Here is a 20,868-nt window from a genome sequence, read left to right on the forward strand (position 1 = left end):
TCTCACTGCCTATAATTTACCTTGGAGTTAGGTAAAGCTGGTACTGTGTTCTTGATTTCAAATCTCCCTGAGTTATACAGATGGGGGGATGGGGAAATAAACGTTTAGCAGAAAAGCTTGTTCAGTTTGCAACAAATTCTTAAGGGTACAGTACAGAAAACAAAGTACAGGTTTTGCATCTTCAGAGAGAAGCCATGCTAACATAAAAGCGAGCAGCAGCTGAAGAAAGACAGGAGAAAGATTCTTCATCCTTCACAGAAGCATTTCAGAGGTGTGTTTTGATACGGCGGAAGATACAAACCCTCAACTAAATCGACACAGCGGTTAAAAAGAGCAGTCCACAAGAATGCATTCACATGTACCTCCGTATTTTAGTTCCACCAGTTTGTAAAGTTTGTCCAAATATTTGTGTTTAAGAAGCAAATAAAGTTTATCTTAAGGGGCCACCCATGGTTTGTTAGATAAGAGATACAGCAAGCTTTGCTTGTTAGCCTGTGGAAGGAGGAAAAGAAACCCTTTAAGAAGCTGTGGTGGAAACCAATTCTGAACTGGTTCTCAATGCAACAGTGTTTAACGTGTCTCTCAAGCCTGTAACAGGCCAAATGCACTAATTCCATAGCTCAGTTGACTGACAGTCACTGTATTCCAGACATGATTCAACAAGAGTTTTGGTACAACAGCTTCTGCTAGGTCACACACACCGTTGCAGCGTGGAGCTATAGATCAAGAATGCAGCCCTCTATTCCCCCCAAGCAGTCCACAGGTAATAAAACTGTCCAAGCCTTGTAGGCCTTGTTTACTAGCTTCGTACAAAAGGGCCACCCGCAGATCAAAACCAACAGCTTCAGATAATCATCAGAGAGCAACCTGAAACTGCAAAGTTAAAGCGTGGAGTCCATCACTGGATGCCCATTCTGAGACAGGATCTGATGCTCTATGGTGCTAGATTTCATTGAGGCAGGGGAGTACTTTGGAATCCTGCGGCAGGCAAAGCAAAGGATCTTCCGGAAGGTGCTTCGCATCTCATTGTCCCGGTAGGAGTAGATGATGGCATTGATGAGTGAGTTGATCTCTGCCAGCAACAGGAAGTATTTCTCCACTGCCAACACATTGCAACTCTTGCAGCCGAGGCCGTCCAGCAGAAGAACCACCTGCCCTGGCGTCCAGCAAATCACAAAGGCACCTAAGACAAGAGAGAGGAATCCATGAAAAAAAAAGAAATCCACAGCAATTCACAAGGCTTTAAGCAGTTGCACATTCGCCAAGGAGAGAGAGGTGAAGTGGAAGATACTGCTGCCAACTTGTTCTGAATGCTGAAGATGCATTGCTAACTAGAGTATATTACCTGATTCATGGCTTTCCCAGTCAGATATATATATATAGATATTATAGCTTCAATACTGGATGGGGATTCTGGAAATTCCAGTCACAGCATATCAGGAAAGACTAGGTTAGACTTTTGCCAGAAAGGAGAGACTAGCTGGAGGCTAAGATTTAGGCCTGGACCCAAGGAGGCAGAGTCTCCCTTCAAAGGAAGGAAGGATATATATTCTGGCACTTCCACCTATTATCTTTCTAAAACAGACAACCAAAAATGATTTAAAAGACTATCACATATAGGCTTTTTAATTATTTCTGGATTTTTAAAAAATCCTGCCTTTATTATTGGTATAAATAGCTCAAGGCAACGAATATAGCTAATACTCACTCTTTCCTCCTCTTATTTTCCTCACAACAATAATCCTGTGAGGTGAGTTGGGTTGAGAGTGACTGGCTCAAAGTCACCCAGACAGCTTTCATGCGAAAGTAGGGCTAGAATTCACAGTCTCCTGGTAAGGTACCTTAACCACTAGATAGAACTGCCTCTAATTTGATTTAGTTTAGATTAGAAAGGAGGTAGATGATGGAAGAAAGTGATGCAACATGGCGGCCAGGGAAAACATGGGCAGGAAACATTTTCTCTTTCTCTCATACTAGTGGAACGTGAAACCCGTTCTCTCTTCTTGAGAAAATTCAGAATCAATACAAAAAATCTTTCTTCTCAATTTCTGATGAAACCACGGAATTCAGAGCTATAGCCATCAATTTAGAAAGTGATTTCTAAAAAGTAAAGGGGGACCGCAGACGCAATGAGTGCACTGTTGAAAGACCTGAAAAAACAGGTTAGGGACAGATCTTCATGGAGAAAACTATGTGGTTGCTCAGTGTCACAAATGAATTGATGGCACATAATCAATGAATGAAATCAATCAAAATTTATGTTAGACTATCAAGAGCTAGTGGCTGTTATATACTATTTCCAGAATCAGTGCAGGACAGTCTTAAATATCTACTACTAGGGAGCAATAGCTAAAGTTGGTTATTACTTTTCCATAACGTATACAAAAGTTTAAGAGAGAATGCTGGATAACATAGGCATATTGCATGATCCATCGGGGCTCTTAGTATGTTCCAGTGGTGAAATGTATAATTTGTTACTACCGGTTCTGTGGGCATGGCTTGGTGGATGTGTGTGTGAAATATGACTGAGTGGGCGTGGCGAACTTTTTTTTTTTTTTTTTTACTTTAAAAAGCATTTTTTCTACAACCTCTTCGGCTGAAGAGGTTGTAAAAAAATTGCTTTTAAAGCCTCTGACGATCCCAGCTGACTTGCCTGATCGGCAGCGGCTTTTTTCCTTTTAAAAACATTTTTTTTATAACCTCTTCAGATGAAGAGGTTGTAGAAAAAATGCTTTTAAAAGCCTCTGATGATCCCAGCTGAGCTGCGTGATCATCAGAGGCTTTTTTTTTTTACTTTTAAAACCATTTTTTCAGCCAAAGAGGTTGTAGAAAAAATGCTTTTAAAAATTAAAAAAAAAAGCCTCTGATGATTGCGCTGCTCAGCTGGGCAATGGGGGGGTGGGGTGGGCAGGGATTTTTGCTACCGGTTCTCCGAACCACCTGCCTCCATCCCTACCAGATCCGGTCTGAATCGGGAGCATTTCACCCCTGGTATGTTCCCATAATGCAAATCAAAACTATGTTTATTAATCACATCTTCTGGTTGCCTGCTTGTTTTCCTATAAGGAGAGAAACATTTTATCTTACTATTTTATTAAGGAAGCTTATATGGCCACCAAACTCTTGGTGACTCCTGGTGGCATACACTTCATGAGTGTGTCAGGGTGCAGCCCCGATTCCTTTCCATGTACACATTTTGTTGGATTCATGAACGCTAATAAAATCTATGAAGAGATATAATTTAAAAATAGAGTTCTATCTAGAGGAACTGTTTAACACTTGGCAGCACTCTAGATATGTCGAAAGCCAAATGGCTCTAGCTTTAAACATTCTTCTGGGACATGAGAGGACAACCAGAGGTTTATGGGCCGAATGTGACTGGCCTCCTCAGCTTCTTCCTCCTTGACCTTGGATAGAATGAGCAATAAGGATTTTGAGCAGCTAATTCAGAGCTCAGAAATAGCAATAGCCCTCAGACTTATATACCGCTTCACAGTGCTTTACAGCCATGTCTAAGAGGCTTACAGAGTCAGCATATTGCCCCCAACCATCTGGGTCCTCATTTAGACTGTACGATTCAGAATTTAGACACAATAACTGGTATGCAGCAAAACATTTTTTAGCAAAACTATTAAGTTTATATGAAATATTAGAAATGGCAGGGTACATAATGTTTTACTGCTGGTATATTATTTCAGTTGCTAAAATGGACATTTTCTAAACAAAAAAGGTTGCAAAATCGGGTCGGTCACATGGACAGGCTCCATTACAGTTGTATGCCCAAAAAAAAACTATAGTTTTTTTTTTAAATGAAGGAATTCAATTTTCCCTCTTTTATCTTCACATGCTCTCAATTCCTTTTTTAGAAAAGCTTATTGAACCAAACATTGCGTGGGATTGAATAATACAGCTATACATCCCTGTTCATTCCTCTATTCCTGCTGTTCCCATCAACAGCTTCACATTCATTATTCAACTGAACCCTACATACCTAGAATGACCTTGTCCCAGTGGTGAAATCCAATTTTTTTTTACTACCGGTTCTGTGGCCATGGTTTGATGGGCGTGGTGTGTCATGGTGGGTGTGGCAGGGGAAGGATACTGCAAAATCTCCATTCCTACCCCATTCCAGGGGAAGAATACTGCAAAATCCCCATTCGCTCCTCACTCCTGGGGGAAGGATATTGCAAAATCTCCATTCCCACCCCACTCTGGGGCCAGCCAGAGGTGGTATTTGCTGGTTCTCCGAACTACTCAAAATTTCCGCTACCGGTTCTCAGAACTGCTCAAAATTTCCACTACTGGTTCTCCATAACCTGTCAGAACCTGCTGGATTTCACTCCTGCCTTGTCCCTAATGCTATAAGCTATAAATCACTCATTTCACAAAGCCACCCTGTCTGCTTCAATTTCATCTGCTTTCCAAAGGGAGCCCACTCAGGAGCCACCTTTCCAGAGCTATCAAGCGGTTTTAAAAGGCAGTTGAGCGTACCTATAAGACATAGATTAGAGTGATCCGGCCTTTGGCTTTTGAGGAATTCTGGTTTTCCCAAAGCTATTGTGGAAACATGTTTACCTTATTTATTAATTAGGTTTATATCCAGCCCCAATCATAAGATATAAGACACCTTACAATAATAAAACAAAATAATGGAGCAAAAATAAATAAATATAAATATTTTAAAACAAAAGAGACCCCAAAAGCCCTCTAGAAAAGCTTTCTATTTTTCCCCCAGAAGGCAGATAGTATCTACGGGCTGACATCTCACAAGAAGACATTCCAGGGGCTCTGCTCCATCAAAGAAAAATGCTTGTAAGCTACCCCTTAAGGGCTAAAGCAGTGTTTCTCAACCTTGGCCGCTGGACGATGTGTGGACTTCAACTCCCAGAATTGAAGTCCACACATCGTCCAGCGGCCAAGGTTGAGAAACACTGGGCTAAAGGAACAAAATCCCAAGCATTAATCAGCACCCACAGACAGGAGGTGATTTCCCCCCATTGAACAAATTTTTATAAACTCTTTATTGGTATAAGCATCATACAAAGTTATGGAGGGCTTTAAACAATTACAGGTTCTCCTTGACTTACGACCAGTGACCATTCGAAGTCAGTGAAAAAAGTCACTTACGGACCACTGCAGCATCCCCCGCCGTCACGTGATCAGAATTTGGACATTACACAACCAGTATATATTTATGATGGTTGCAGTGTCCCAGGGTCATGTGATTACTATTCGCGACCTTCCCAGATGACCTTCACTAAGCAAAATCAATAGAGGAGCTGGATTCACTTAACAACTATGTGATTCGCTTAACAATCCTGGCAAGAAAGGCTGTAAAATTGGACATGACTCTCTTTACAATCACCTCGCTTAGCAACAGAAATTCTGGTATCAGTTGTGGTTGCCAATCGGTGCCTATCTGTAAAAGAGATGCTCTGAGTGAATTACGGAATGCCCCCTAGAAAGTTTTTATCTACCTGCACTTTGGGGAAGACCTGGGACTTTCAAGAAGACTAAGGAGTCCCAAAGGAAGGACACTAGTGGAGAAGACAGACCCACTTGCTGAAAAACTCTTAGATTCAGTTTGTTCTGGAAACACTTCGGTATCTATCCTTCAATCTGTGACAGTATTATATCCTGCTCATGTTTTTAATTATTAAAATCCATATACAATTTATTTACTACTTATTAATAGGATAATACAACTGAAAACAATCTTAGTGAGTTCAGGAAGATCATTGGCAGATATGAACTGCCAATTCACTTAAGCAAAAAGTAATCTTGGAGAACTCCAAAGCTAGATATTTTAAAGCTTCCTTAGCCATACAACTCGAGCCTAGCAAAGCAAGAAAAAAGAATTTTTTTCCTTCTTCACTAGTTTATTGGAGGTTGAGAAACCTTTTAAGCCAGATTCAAGGCTGCCATAAATTTCTCACCAAACTAGGATGAAGATGAACATAGTAGAGTTTTCAGCCAATGGGGTCTATGATTTTCTATCCATTGGTCTTGAAGGCTCCCAAGTTCAAGATGGGATGGACTCTTCTCTCCAAGCAGGGGTATTTTCTTTCCAACCTTGCCAGGGAAAATATGAGAAACTGAGGAACTGAATGATACCTGTACACGAAACCTCAGATAGGATTACAGCCTGCAGGAATTATATCTAATGAGCTCGTCTCAACTAGTCTTATTATGAACTATGTGGTTATTTCATTGTCCTTTACCCTTAAAAAATACTGTATACTATTTTTTTCCCCAAAGGAAATTGCCCTTGTTACCATAAGGTAGAACTGAGCCCTTTTGGGAGGAGTTCATTTTTGAATATTTGCTATTATAAAGATTCTACATCCAAGAAGAAAGTGTCAGGAAGTTTGACTAGAACCTACACTTGCAGAAATAATAATAAAAAAGGATTTATTATTATTATTATTATTATTATTATTATTATTATTATTATTATTAATTTATTTATTTATTTATTTATTTTGTATACCGCCCTTCTCCCAAAGGACTTGGGGCGGTGAACAGCCAGCAAATAAAATACAGAAAATACAAAAATTAAAACAATATTAAAAACCAATTAAATTAATTTGGCCCACAGTTAAAACACCCCCATATTAAAAAACCCATAATTTAGCAATTTAAAATTAAAGCAACTTAAAAAAATATGGTCAGGTCAGCCCAGCTTGATGGAACATATATGGAATAGGTCAGTCTGGTGTAGTGGTTAAAGCACCATACTAGAAACTGGGAGACCATCACTGGTGGGTTGCCCCTGGTTTGCACTGGTTCTATAGAACCGGTAGTAAAACCGGGGGGGGGGGGAGGCTCCGCCCACTGACCCTGACGTCATCAAAACGCTTCTGTGCATGCGCAGAAGAGTGCACGCGTGCAGCCCCGCTGCAAACTGGTAGTAAAGGTAAGTAGAACCCACCCCTGGAGACCATGTGTTCTAGTCGTGCCTTAGGCCCCTGATTGGCCTTGGGTCATTCACTTTTCTCAGCACTAGAAAGGAAGCAATGACAAACCACTTCTGAAAAGCCTTGCCAAGGAAATTGCAGGGACTTTTGCAGTGCTAGTAGTTATTTTCCGACATTCTTATCAAGATAAAGGTTTTTTCCCCTCAAATATCCTAGTTGTTTATGAAATATAGCCTTGAGCAAACACTTGTGGAATAAATCCTGCTGACAACCATGCAACCTTTAGGAGGTTAGATGGACATCATCTATCAATCCGTTCTGTAGCATTGTAGGCATCGGGAAAGGACTTGGTCTGGAAGATCACAGGAGGTCACTATTGAAAAACCCACAACCAGAGTCAAATCAGTAGTGGGTTTCAAATCCCGGCACTACCAGTTCGCTATTGGGAGCGTGTGGGTGCGTGCACTTGCTTTGTGAGTGTGCGGCACTTCTGCGCATGCGCACAAGGTTCTGCACATGCGCAGAGTGTTTTTGATGACGTCTGGGCGGGTGGGCGGAGCCTCCCAGTGCCGCTGCTACTGATTCGCCCGAACCGGGGTGAACCGGTAGCAACCCACCACTGAGTCAAACCCTTATGACCTACTTTTAGTCTAAGACTTTTCCCCAGTAACCTTATAAATTTTTTTAAAAAAATTTAAACCGTGAAAAGTTTCACCTGCCAATTTCTGTACAAGCTGCTATAAAAACTGAAAAGAACAAAAACAAAAGGAAAACCCAGATTACTGACACCTTTTCTCGCTGTTCCTATCTCCCTCTCTACAGGGTTAACTTTGCAAGAAAAAAAATTCAATTTGGTATTTAATCCCACCGCATAAAGGCTAAACAACATGCTTACAAAAATGCCTCATAAATGTAATAGCCTATGAAACTACAAGGCATTCTTCATCTTGTCTATTTCAAAATAAATAAACCAAAGTATAATTTTTTAAAAAAATGTGAACAGCATGGGCATTTTCCAAAGAAAAAAATTGCTCCTCGTGAAGAAGACCTGTTTATTTATTTAAACACCTTTGCATAGTTGCCCATCTCACACAGTGATTCCGCTGGTTGATATTGGGATACCCCTCTCCATGTATAAAAAGTAGATCAAGCTGTTATTGAAGACATAGAATATTGCACCTTTTAAAAACTGTGGTATCAGCATACAGTATATGTACTTACACAAGAAATCCAAACATACACAAAAATGACTGCTCTTGCTAACCTATTTTTAGGTATTTCATTCGGTTGACTTTTGTCTTCAAGGCACCCTCTATTTTGACACAATCCTAAATTATATTTTAGTGCTCATGTTTTAGAAGAGTCCTCATTATCCTCTCTGTTGATGCAGCTGCAATGACTTCAGAAGTGCTGCTTTTAACTAAGCACAATTTACTATTATGTACAAAATGAAAAATATGGTTAATTTTAATCATGGTTTATTGAAATAATCCAATTTGAACCTATCATAAAATGAATTCAACTTAGTATACCATTGTTAAGTGGTCACAATTTAGGGATCAAAATAAAGACAATTATTGTGAACGCTTATGGAAATACTTTCACATAACACAAATTCTGCCATGCCCCATTCATAATCTGCTCTACTGTATATCAAGTAGAGTGGAGGCTTCTATCTACCCCCACAACTGCAATTCATTTCTGCAGATAATATACTGGATGAAGAAGGCACATAATTTTGCCTATTCTTCAACAAAGCACAGTATTTTTTGTACACCACCATACCATGACTGAATTCGTATATCACACTAAACCAGGGTTGCTCAGCACACTAATTCAGAAACCACGGTTAAATAAAAACGGCTTATATAAAACCAAAAAAAAAAAAAAAGTTCTCAGCATCTGTGCATGTAAACCTAACTTCTTGACTTCTTCTAAATGTCATTCTTCCTTTATTGTCTAGTTCATTATTCAGCTATTTTTTAACAACAGTAAATATTATGGATCATACATTCTAGGGGAAATTTTCATTTACTTCTTGATTTTATTTATTGGTGGCGGTATGGCCTAATAAGGCAAAACTATCAAGGCCTAAATATACAGTAGATGGCACTAAGTAAGAACAGCAATAAAGCAAAACCACAGACATTCAGATCTGAAAGCAACTTCTTGCATGATGGGACAGATAATAGGGCCAACAACTGTTATTGTAGCCATCACAGCAGAGGTGAAATGCTCCCGGTTTGGACCGGATCGCCCGATCCGGTAGCAATGGAGGTGGGTAGTTCGGAGAACCGGTAGCAAAAATCCCTGCCCCCCCCATTGCCCACTGAGCCACTAATTTTTAAAAGCATTTTTTCTACAACCTCTTTGGCCGAAAAAATGTTTTTAAAAGGAAAAAAAAAAAGCCTCTGATGATTGCGCGGCTCAGCTAGGATCATCAGAGGCTTTTAAAAAAAGGAAAGAAAGCCTCTGCCGATCAGGCAAGTCAGCTAGGATCATCAGAGGCTTTAAAAGCATTTTTTTAACAACCTCTTCAGCCGAAGAGGTTATAGAAAAAATGGTTTTAAAAGTAAAAAAAAAAATGTTGGCCACGCCCACTCAGTCATATTACCCACCCACCCCACCAAGCCACGCCCACAGAACCAGTAGTAATAAATTTTACATTTCACCACCGCATCACAGCTACTGCCACTTGGATAAATGGGCTTGATATCAAGGGACAATCTGGAGCCGCACAACTAGCATATACTGGCTGGCCTCACCTTAAAAATTCAGTTCCTCTTTGAAATACCTCTTTGAATGTCTCTGAAGCTGGCAGCGGTAATGTGGCAGTCAGACTGACATGCACAAAGCCCATGCAAAGTATCATAGCTGGAGAGTTTGCAGTTGAGGAAGAGTTTACTTAATAACCCCATTAAAATTTATGAAATGAACTAGGGCTGAAACTTTCAAATGTTAAAAGAATAATCAGCCAAAGCAAGCCCCAAAGCTGCCACACTCGGAAAACAATACAGATCTATTTTTTTTCTACTTCACATGCAGATTGTTAAGAAAAGCACATTCCTTCCTTCCTTCCTTCCTTCATCCATCCATAGCAAAAGAAAGAACAGTTCAGGTTTCCATTTGAGAAATGATGTTAATTTGCCCTCTGGTCTAGTCATGCATTCCTCCTTCATCCTCTCTCCCAGCAGGAACCTTGCCACACCTCCACATACGTCTACACAAAGCCAAGACAGCTCATCATAACAGAGGGAGCAACCCCCTGCATTCTTCTGGCTGTCTCTTAGTCCTCAGGGAATGATACAGCTTGAGCAATTATCAGTTAGAATATGGCTCAGTTCCCTGTAACTTCAGCTAAGGCAAAACAGCCTCCTGCTGCTTTTCTTGTGCACGGCAGAATAATCCATTCAAATAACATAATGAAAGAAAGAAAAAAATGTAACAGATTTACTGAAGTATAAAAGCTAGTTGTTCTGATTACTTCTAGCTTGGCTTTGACTCTCAAGTTATTTGTTCAAAAGATTCCAACAGCAACCATTTTTCAAAGGGCTTTGATGGGATTACATCTTTTAAATATGGAAGTTCTTGTTTCAGTCCCCAGTATTTCCATTTTTAAAAAATGAGGCAGTTGTGTTCTTATGTAGCTGTCTTCTGGCATTCCCAAAGCCATCATCATGTCTAGGATGACATGTGAAGAGAAAAAGCTAGCTCTGCTCGTATGAATGATATTCCAAACATCCTGTTCTCATAAAAAACAAACCCTGAAGGAGGAATATTTTTTATCTACTGATATGTTCCTTCTAAAACAAAAGAAGCTAACTGGCTGAATATAAGAACATTGTGTTATATAGAAGACATGGGCCTGGAAGGAGTTATTTAAGAACAGTGTGGAAAGCAAGAACATACAAGGTCAAGAATGCCATCTATGGAAGTGAATACAAGAGCGAGTGATCGTTTAGAGAATTGCAAAAGTAATACACAAAGGTAGAATGAATAAATTGGGAGGAAGGAGACAACTGAAAAAATCACAGTTAGAGGAAGCTGATGAAATTCTTAAGAGGTGACAAGAAGCAGCAATGATTTGTAGAGACACAAAGTTATAAAGACATAAAGTGAAGGGTGTTCCTAGGGGTAGTCCTCTTTCAACGACCATTCGTTCAGCAACTATTCAAACTTAACAACAGCACTGAAGAAGTGGAAGTTACAATAGGTCCTTGTACTTAGGGTCGTCACATTGTCCCATAACTCAGATTTGTGACCTTCCCTGCTGCCTTCTGACAAACAAAATCAAAGGAGAAGCTGGAAGGAAGTTGCAAGTCACAGTCGTATGAGGTCCTTACTTAATACCTACATAGGTAAAGGTAAAGGTTCCCCTTCCACATACGTGCTAGTTGTTCCCGACTCTAGGGGGTGCTCATCTCTGTTTCTAAACCGAGGAGCCAGCACTGTCCGAAGACATCTCCATGGTCATGTGGCCAGCATGACTAAATGCCAAAGGCGCACAGAACGCTGTTACCTTCCCACCAAAGGTGGTCCCTATTTTTCTACTTGCATTTTTACATGCTTTGAAACTGCTAGGTTGGCAGAAGCTGGGGCAAGTAACAGGAGCTCACTCCGTTACGTGGCACTAGGGATTCGAACCGCCAAACTGCCAACCTTTCTGATCGACAAGCTCAGCATCTTAGCCACTGAGCCACCGCATCCCCTACATAGGCAATGCTTAATGAGAGCAACAGGGACTGCTGGAATTGCCATCACTAAGCAACTCAGTCACATGGTCTTTTTGACATATGATTGTATCGTTTAACAATGGAGTTTCCAGTCCCAATTAGCATTCTTAAGTGAGAATGACCTGTATAGGTAAAGGACTCTTTGCAGATTTTATTCTGCTAATCGTTGCCAATTATAGGGGGTGCTGCTCATCTCCATTTCAAGAGCCGTTGGGCCAGCTCTATCCAAAGATGTTTCTGCAGTCAACATGACATCGTGTAGCATTGTTACCTTCCCACCAAAATGGTATCTATTTATCTATTCGTATTTGCATGCTTTTGAGCTGCTAGGTTGGTAAGAGCTAGGGCAAAGAGCTAGGGCAAGGACGGGAGCTCATTCCATCATGGGACACTCAGGTCTCTAACCCGGGCTGTCAGCTTTCCAACCGACAAGCCCAGCTTCTTAACCTTTGAGCCATCGTGCCACCCGTTACCTGTATAAACTTAATTTAATTCCCTTTTCTTTTGTCTTTAATTCTTTTATTCAGTACCTCTTATACTTTTTTCTGTATTTCTCTACATTTTCTGTACTTCTACAAATGATGTTTATCCTAAAATGGAAATGTGTTTTGTATGTATGGATTCATATGTCTTGCTGAAGGAAAGAACAAGCATTTGCATGTGTTCATAAAGAAACTCTGATTGAAGGGAAACTGGAGATAAGAGTAATTTTACTTACTGAGGATAATGATGACTGTCTTGATGAGGTTGATCATAGTTTCCTTGTAGCGTGGGTGAAATGTGGTATGCTTAGACATCCGAGCCATCTTCCTCTTGACGTAGATGAATATGTGCGTGTAGACAACCACCATAATGAGGAAGATAAAGAGATTGGAAAGTGCCCAGAAGGTCAAATACCTGCGGCTGTAGAGAGGAGCCATCGTAGAGCAATCATTCAGCTGACACAAACAGTGCCAGCCATATGAAGGGATAAGACCCAGTAGCAGGGCTGTTACCCAGATGCAGCCAATGAGAATAATTACCCTCTGATTGGACATTTTGCTATGGAGCTGCATGGTGAAGATTGTCTGGTGACGCTCCACTGCAATGGCCAAAAGGTTGACTACTGAGGCAGTCAGGCTGGTGTCCAAGAGGCTCTGCCTGATAAACCAAGTCTTGAGAGAGAGCTTAGCTGTCCTTGGCCCAGTGTGAAACATCAGGAACATGTATGCAATCCCAGCAAAAAGATCAGCTGCAGCTAGATTCCCCAAGAGGTAATAGATAGGATAGTGGAATCGCTTGTTGATAACAATGGCTGTGATGACCAGCAAATTGGTGAGCAGTACAATGATGCTGACTGTCAAGCCAAGGGCAACCACCAAAATATCTTTGGGTCTCCATTCATGGAATAGCTCTTTTCCACTGTTGTTATAGAAGAACTCCACTGTCATATTATAATAACACACAGTCATCTTTTCAAACAGTCAAGTCCTGATTAGGAGAGAGGGGGAAATGAAATGACACAATCTGAGCCTTTAAAGAGAGAACAGAAGATTGGGGGGGGGAGAGAAAGAAATAAAGACTTTTGTTTACACAATCTTAACTTTTAAAGAAAGGATAAAAGACATCTCTAGCTAATGTTTTGTTTGTTTGTTTTATTAAATTTGTATACCGCCCTACTCCCAAAGGACTCAGGGCGGTGAACAGGCACAAGATAAAATACAGAAATACAAAAGTTAAAAACAATTTAAAACCAAATTAAATAATATTGGCCCACGACAATTAAAATTCCAATAAATTTAAAACAAATTAAAATTTCAATTTAAAATTTAAAATTTAAAAGAAAGGGGAGAAAAATTAGGCCAGGCCGGCTTGCTGGAATAAAAGGGTTTTAAGAGCACGGCGGAAGGTGCGCAGATCCGGGATCCTCCGTATCTCCGCGGGGAGCTCGTTCCAGATAGTGGGTGCCCCCACAGAGAAGGCCCTCCCCCTGGGGGCCGCCAGTCGACACTGCTTGGCTGATGGCACCCAGAGGAGACCCTCTCTATGAGAGCGTACCGGCTGGTGGGAGGCTATTTGTGGTAGTAGGCAGTCCCGTAAATAACCAGGTCCTAAGCCATGTCAAGTTCGCTGCCCACATTGGACTTAATTTACTCGCCAATCTTCCACTCAAGAAAATCCCAACCGTTAAGTATTCCCATGATACAATTATTACCAAATGTCCCAATTCACTGAAGATAAACAACCAAAGATTTTCTCTTCTACCAATAGTTGAGAACGATTTTGAAGAGCACCCACATCATAAATATTATACATCTTCCATGTACATAATTAGAGGAAGGAAATCCAATACTTTCCAGTTATGTATCTCCAATTAGCCAGGCTAATTGTAAAGTATGATGGGTGCTGTAGCCTAAAGGATTTGGAAAGTGCCAGGTTGCATACCTCTGCTCTGTCCAAGACTGGCTGTTGTTTACAAAAGCTTCTTATTTGTCAGGATAAAAACAGCAACATTGCCGGTGACCTACAGAGAGCAAAAGAGAAAATAAAGAAGAGATTTCCCACATTAGGGTGATGTTAACAATATACTGCAGGTAGAAACCACAAGTCTAATCGGTTAGAAGTCTTCAACCTTCTTAGGTTTGGGACACATGTTCTAAAAAACCTAGAACCCATTGTTTCTTGTGATGCCCTTTTTTTTTCCTTTTCCCCTTTTCAAACCTTCTGGTTTCTGGAAAAGCAAGTAAAAGGAAATTAAGATGATGATTGTAATACTGTTCTGATCCAGCACAAGTGCTCAGTAAACAGACCAAAAAACTGAATGCTAGTTAATTAAGTTGTGCAACTTTTTGCCAGAGGTCATTCTTGCAGAAATGTAAAACTCAACCTTCCTATATAAGGGTACAAGGAAATGTGACAGTTAAATTCAGTCTCTTTTGTATTCTAATACATTATACAAGACCAAGTTTTAAAAATCTGTTTATACAGAATCATTCGTTCAGGAAGTTTATTGTTCGTGGTTTTACCATTATAATTATGCAGAAGAAAGAAATAGTTAAATATAGTTTTATGCCACCCTTTTGCTGTCCATTTTCTCATTTAAATCTTCTCCGTGGACATAACCAGTTTTTTTTAGCCTGCACATGTCTTGCACCAAAATCCAGTTATTTTTAAGGCCTGGAAACAATTTGATCTTTGGAAGAGGCAATGGAGTAAATTAGGTAAAAAGAAAAAGAGAATGGTAGTGGGTTTCATGTTGTTTCCTAAGAAAAAGTAATCGTGATAGGGGAGGAATTTAAGTAAAATAAATTAGCCCCTGAAAAAGATAGTACTATGACTAATTATTATAACCATGCATAAATTAGCCAGCACATTTCCTACTTTATTTTGTAGTTGGTCTGGAATGGATTTGGTTGTATCCTACCTCTCCTAACAATAGTTGGATGATGCACTATATCTTATTCTGTTACTTATTTAATAATGGATGTAACAGAATTAAATTTTTATGGACGAACGTCTAATGGGGTATATGCATACCATGTTTATTACAATCCATTTAGTATTAGGTCAAGCAGTTACAAGCAGGAATAGAATATGTAAATACACACACATAAACACACATGTATCTGTGTTCAGAATAAGCATTGCAGATTTAGTTAACTCCAGTTAGAAACTGGGTATGTGATAACATTTCCTATGCTTTGGCAGAGATGCATTGTAAATCTAAGAGGAGCAGAAGAACTGGTGGCGCAGCAGACTAAAGCACTGTTATTAACAGTTATTAACATTAGCTGCCTGCAATTAATGCAAATTCAAATCTCACCAGGCTCAAGGTTGACTCAGCCTTCCATCCTTTCTAAGGTAGGTAAAATGAGGACCCGGTTTGTGGGGGCAATAAACTGACTTTGTATAAAAATATACAAAAGTATGAAGGCTATTGCTTAACGCATTGTAAGCCGCCCTGAGTCTCCGGAGAAGGGCGGCATATAAATTAAATTAAAAAAAAAAAAACTGGGCACAGTGGTGTCTTCTCTGCGTGCACGCGCGCACATACACACACACACCAGAGGTGGGTTTGAGCAGGTTCTGACCAATTCTGGAGACGTGGTAGTGGAAATTTTGAGTAGTTCGGAGAACCGGTAGTAAAAATTCTGACTGGCCCCGCCCCCATCTATTCTCTGCCTCCCAAGTCCCAGCTGATTAGGAGGAAATGGGGATTTTGCAATAACCTTCCCCTGGAGTGGGGTGGGAATGGATATTTAACAGTATCCTTCCCCTGCCACGCCCACCAAGCCACACCCACAGAATCGGTAGTAAAAAAATTTGAAACCCACCACTGACACACACACACATTTTAACACCAATTTGTTTTCTGTACTTTCTTAGCTATCAAGCGTTTTGCAACAGCTATAAGTAAGATTTCTTTCTTTCTCAAATTTTTCCAAGTCTGATGCTAGATCCTCAACAACCCTTTGCCCACATTAAAAGATTGGAGAAAGAGCAGCATTTATATCAGCAAGGTACTCTATATAATGCAGGCTACTGTGGATAACAGGCATTGGTGTGAGCAAACAGCTGCACACCCTTTTGCACTATACCTGCAAATTTAAGAGTTGACTATTGTAGGCTATAAAGAAAGCTGCTTGAACCAGGAAAGTAGTAGAAAACCTCTGAAATATGTCAGGTGGCACTTTTTTTAATTAATTATTTTTATTAAAGGTTCTAAACTGCCATGAACTACAGCTCATTATCAGATGCATAGAATGGCTAGACTAAGGCAAGGTTTAAATTAGGATTGCAATGGGAGGGAAAAGGGAGAGAAGAAGTTATATAGATGCAGTTTACATGCATCTTTTCCAAGGAGGATTGCCAGTATCTTATCAATTAGCAATTATAATGGGTTAAAAGTCCACTGTACTTGTTAAGACCTTCTGAGATTGCCTGAAACCCTTTGATTTTGGGGTTAAGCAATTTAAGCAAAAATAAGCTCCATGGTGTTTTAAAGTCAGATAAAGGTTTGTTTTTTTTGTCAGTCCCAAAAGGTGCTATCAAACTCCTCCTAACATGGTCCTCTTACAATGTCACCTTCTGAAACAATCTCAGAAAAGGAAAAAAACAACTACCAGTTTCTACTCTGGGAATACAATGAAATTGCAGGATGTAAATGCCCAAAATATATCGATTTACAACTAAAAAGAAATACCTAATAGAAGTAGATGGGCCAAAATGGTAGAGATCAGAGAAACGCTTGAACTGTAAACAGACCAGATGGCCTCTCTCAACACCCTTGTGCCTGTGATTAGCAGGCCCTGTTGGAAGGAAGGATGGATGGATGGATGGAAGGAAGGAAGGAAGGAAGGAAGGAAGGAAGGAAGGAAGGAAGGAAGGAAGGAAGGAAGGAAGGAAGGAGATCTTACTGATATAGATTAGATTATAGAAAGAAAAGAGTTATGTTGCAACCATAGAGTAAGACATAAATTTATAATTGGATAACAATTGCTGTAAAGAAGATCAAAAGCTCTATTTTCTCTCCATCCCAACCCCCACTTTTAGCAATTTTAGCTTTCTCTTTGATTTCTTTTTTTCTTGTCTTACTTTATATTAGTCTGCACAAGTTTTTCTCTTTTTGAAAGCAATAACAATGGATTTGGAGTTGTTTGTGTGTCTATCAGATATTACTAAATAAGGCATACATTTTCATTATTGTAGAATGCTAAAAACTCCTTTGGAAAGTATGGGGGTGCCCGTATAGGACTTCACTGCAACAGTTTAAATGCGTTTTTCCCCAGGATCATGCTGTAGCTGTAGAGAACAGCCATGCATCTTATGAAAGAAGTAGCTGCTTTAAGGAAATTTAAGTAGTATGTACTATGTGAGTACTTCAGTGCATTTCAAAGTATCTTTTGGTCTTCAAGTCTGAAATGCTGCATAGTTGCACTATGAATATTTAAAGCATGGCGTCTAATTGATTTAATTTCTACATTGAGAAAGATGAGTTTTGTATTCTGTCTAATAACCAAAACCGTAAACTTTGCCTAAATATCTAATCTGTAGTTAGAGGGAATCAACTAGACGAAGTGTTTTCCACTTTAGGCCAAAATGTTCAGATTTGAAGTAGTAGTGGAGAAGCGCATGAACAGAAGGATGTGGTTTGCAAAAATGAGAAGCTGATAGGAGATGAGGAATAACGGGGAGTATCACACTAGCCTTCACTTCATCCACCAAGTTTTGCTGAAGATGCAGAACCCTTGGGATAAGAAGAAGCCAAGCTGGGGGGGGGGGGGGGAGGAAATGCCCGTATCTGATAAGAAACCCTTCCTCAGAAATATTTCCTCCCTAAACTTGGTATGTAGGAGATGGAGATGCTAAAAGATTTTCTGCAACCACAGCTGCTCTGACTCAGAAAATATCAAAAAATAATGCTGCGAGTTTTGTTTATCATTCTGTAATGAAACTGCCATTCCAATACATTTTCATGTATTTCCAGCTGCAACCGCTACCCTTTTACTGGCACTCATTACAAGTTAGTAACTCCCAAGACAGATGCCTGTTAAAAGTCTCAAAGGGTGAAAAATATGCAAATGGAATGCTGCAATTGCAAAAAACAAAACTAGGTATAAGGTTTTGGCCAGAGTTCTCCTTGGTTAAGAATGTTGACAACTGTAGTCTTAATTTCAGCCTGGACAAAACTAGCTAAGTGTAATTGCTAAGTAGTTCTAGGAAATCTACAACTGAGTTCATGCTGCTTGCTAAGCCAACATTTGTATAACCATGATTTATTGAACAAATTAGCTTGCTGGATTGATATACTGAACTAAGATAGAACCAGACAAAGGATCACGATCATGATCCAGATCCATGACCCTGAACATTCCATTTCCAGATTTTGTCTTTAAAAAAGGGAAGTACTGAATTATGAGCATCTAATCCAGCGCTGTCAAACTCATTTCACGCCCACGCCCAGTTTAGCGAAGGGGAAAAAATCCCAATATGTCACATGATGCCATCGTGATGCCATGAGTTTGACACCCCAGATCTAATCCGATAATTTCATATTGGCCTAGATTACTAGGTAAATCAAGGATCTCAGGATGTAGAGTCAGTAATTTTGTCACGCTGGTTAGTTAGGGGAACTAAGTAGAATCAACCACAGGTTGTCCTCAATTTGCAACCACAATTGAGCCCTACATTTATGTTGCTAAGTGAGATATTTGGTAAGTGAGTTTTGCCCCATTTATGACCTTTTTTTGCCACAGTTGTTAAGTGAATCACTGTTAAATTAGTAACCCCGGTTATTAAGTGAATCTGGCTTCCCCACTGACTTTGTCAGAAGGTCAAAAAAGATGATCACATGATCTCGGGACACTGCAACCATCACAAATATGAGTCCTCTGCATTTTGATCACGTGACCATGGGGACGTTGCATTGGTCGTGTGAAAAATGGTCATGAGTCACTTTTTTCAGTGATGTAACTTGGAGCCATCATTAAATGAATTGTTGTAAGTTGAGGACTACCTAATTGCTCAGAAGTTATGATTTAAATCTTGAGTTAAGCCTTGGTGGTCCGTGGCCACAAAAGGTATTTAAAGGGGGTGCGTGGTGAAGAAAAGGTTGAGAACCACTTTACTAGGGGAAACTGTGAACTTGTTTGAGCCAATAAAACTACAGTAGAACCTCTGGTCACAAATTTTTTTTTTTTAAATTTGATTTATATGCCGCCCTTCTCCGGAGATTCAGGGTGGCTTACAATGCGTTAAGCAATAGCCTTCATACCTTTGTATATTTATACAAAGTCATCTTATTGCCCCCACAAACTGGGTCCCCAATTTACCTACCGTAGAAAGGATGGAAGGCTGAGTCAACCTTGAGCCTGGTGAGATTTTAACTTGCAGTAATTGCAGGCAGCAGATGTAAGTGGATGTTAATAACAGTGCTTTAGTCTGCTGAGCCACCAGAGCTCAGAATTCTTCTGACCACGACCAAATCCGGTTCCGACCAAAAAATTCACAAAATTTTAAACTCTGGTCACGAACACATACTTGGGTGGCGATCAAACACAGCTTCAGCAGATTTCCCATTCCACACCATTTTTTTTTTTTTTGGTAAGCACCAAATTTCCTGTTGTTTGGTTAGGGTTCAGGTCACGACCAAATCAGGTTGCGACCAAAGTTATGGAACAAATTATGGTCGTGACCAGAGGTTCTACTGTATGGCAGAAGTGAAACTTGAGCCCTGCACTTTGAGTTTTGCATTTATAATAATCTATATATTTCTGGACAGTCAAAATAGTTAACTTAAATTGAAACCAGCATGCAATGTTCTCCAATGATACCTTTGTGGGGAGGAAAATTAAAAGATTTAATCCAGTTGCATAGAAGAATTCCTGAGTTAAGCATTTCATTTCCGTCTTCCATTTGTTTACATGCTATGTTATTTCACAATTTTACAAAATATACTTTCATAGCCTGATTAGTTCATCCAGAGCTCAGACAACTCAGCCAGGGCAAAGCCAGATGCCAAGGGAGAATTTGAATAAACAGATTCTGGGATGACTTTGGGGATGACTTCTATTACCCAATGTGATTGTATCATCGTCCTGGGCAAAGGAAAGAAATTGCAATTACAGGTAGTCTTCAACTTACAACTGTTCAAAGTTACATCACCACTGAAAAAAGTGACTTGTGATCATTTTTCACACTTGCTACCATTGCAGTATCCTCATGGTTCACAGGATCAAAATTTGTAAAAAAAAATTTTTTTTAAATTTATTTTATACACAAACAAACATTTAATACATCTTCCCTTCCGTGCGACACCTCGGTGTTTTCTCCGTGACTTTTTGTTTTGTTTTGTTTTGTTTCTTCTGTCTTCATTTTCACCAAATCTATTACAACATTTCTCCAAAAGTACACTATTCTAATTATACCATTTTCTTACATAGCTATTAATTTCCTTGTCTGTATTTTTTTTCTAACCAATGGTAGAATTGATCCCATATCTTAAAGTATTCTGAATCCTTGACAACTGGCATGTATTTATGTCATGTGATCTTCTGACAAGCAAAGTCAACAAGGAAGCCAGATTCAGTTAACATCTGTGTTACTAACTTAACAACTGCACTGATTCACTTAACAACTGTGCTAAGAAAGGTCATAAAATGGAGCAAAACCCACTTGCTGTCTTGCTTAGCAATGGAAATTCTGGAATCCATTGTGGTCGTAAATCGAGGACAACCTGT

At 39.7% G+C, this 20,868-nt stretch overlaps 1 protein-coding gene across 1 annotated transcript; it reads right to left on the reverse strand.

Annotated features, from left to right (window-relative positions):
• Nucleotides 1-881: 881 nt before the first annotated feature.
• LPAR2 (lysophosphatidic acid receptor 2) lies at nucleotides 882-13,101 on the reverse strand. The gene is made up of 2 exons (XM_070935035.1): nucleotides 12,369-13,101; nucleotides 882-1,183 (listed from the first exon to the last, which is right to left on the reverse strand). Exons 1-2 carry the CDS (start codon nucleotides 13,099-13,101, stop codon nucleotides 882-884), a joined length of 1,035 nt encoding a protein of 344 aa, XP_070791136.1.
• Nucleotides 13,102-20,868: the final 7,767 nt, after the last annotated feature.

Source organism: Pituophis catenifer, unplaced genomic scaffold (genome assembly GCF_029215685.1).
Source record: "Pituophis catenifer annectens isolate HBS135680 unplaced genomic scaffold, rPitCat1.0.hap2 SCAF_2, whole genome shotgun sequence".
NCBI lineage: Eukaryota > Metazoa > Chordata > Lepidosauria > Squamata > Colubridae > Pituophis > Pituophis catenifer.

What these genes read in the sequence shown, in the direction of transcription:
- LPAR2 (XM_070935035.1), bottom strand. Translation starts at nt 13,101, where the DNA reads ATGACTGTGTGTTATTATAATATGACAGTGGAGTTCTTCTATAACAAC. An exon ending in GACAGTCATCATTATCCTCA is followed by an intron (nt 1,184 to 12,368) that starts GTAAGTAAAATT and finishes CTCTTGTCTTAG; the next exon opens with GTGCCTTTGTGATTTGCTGG.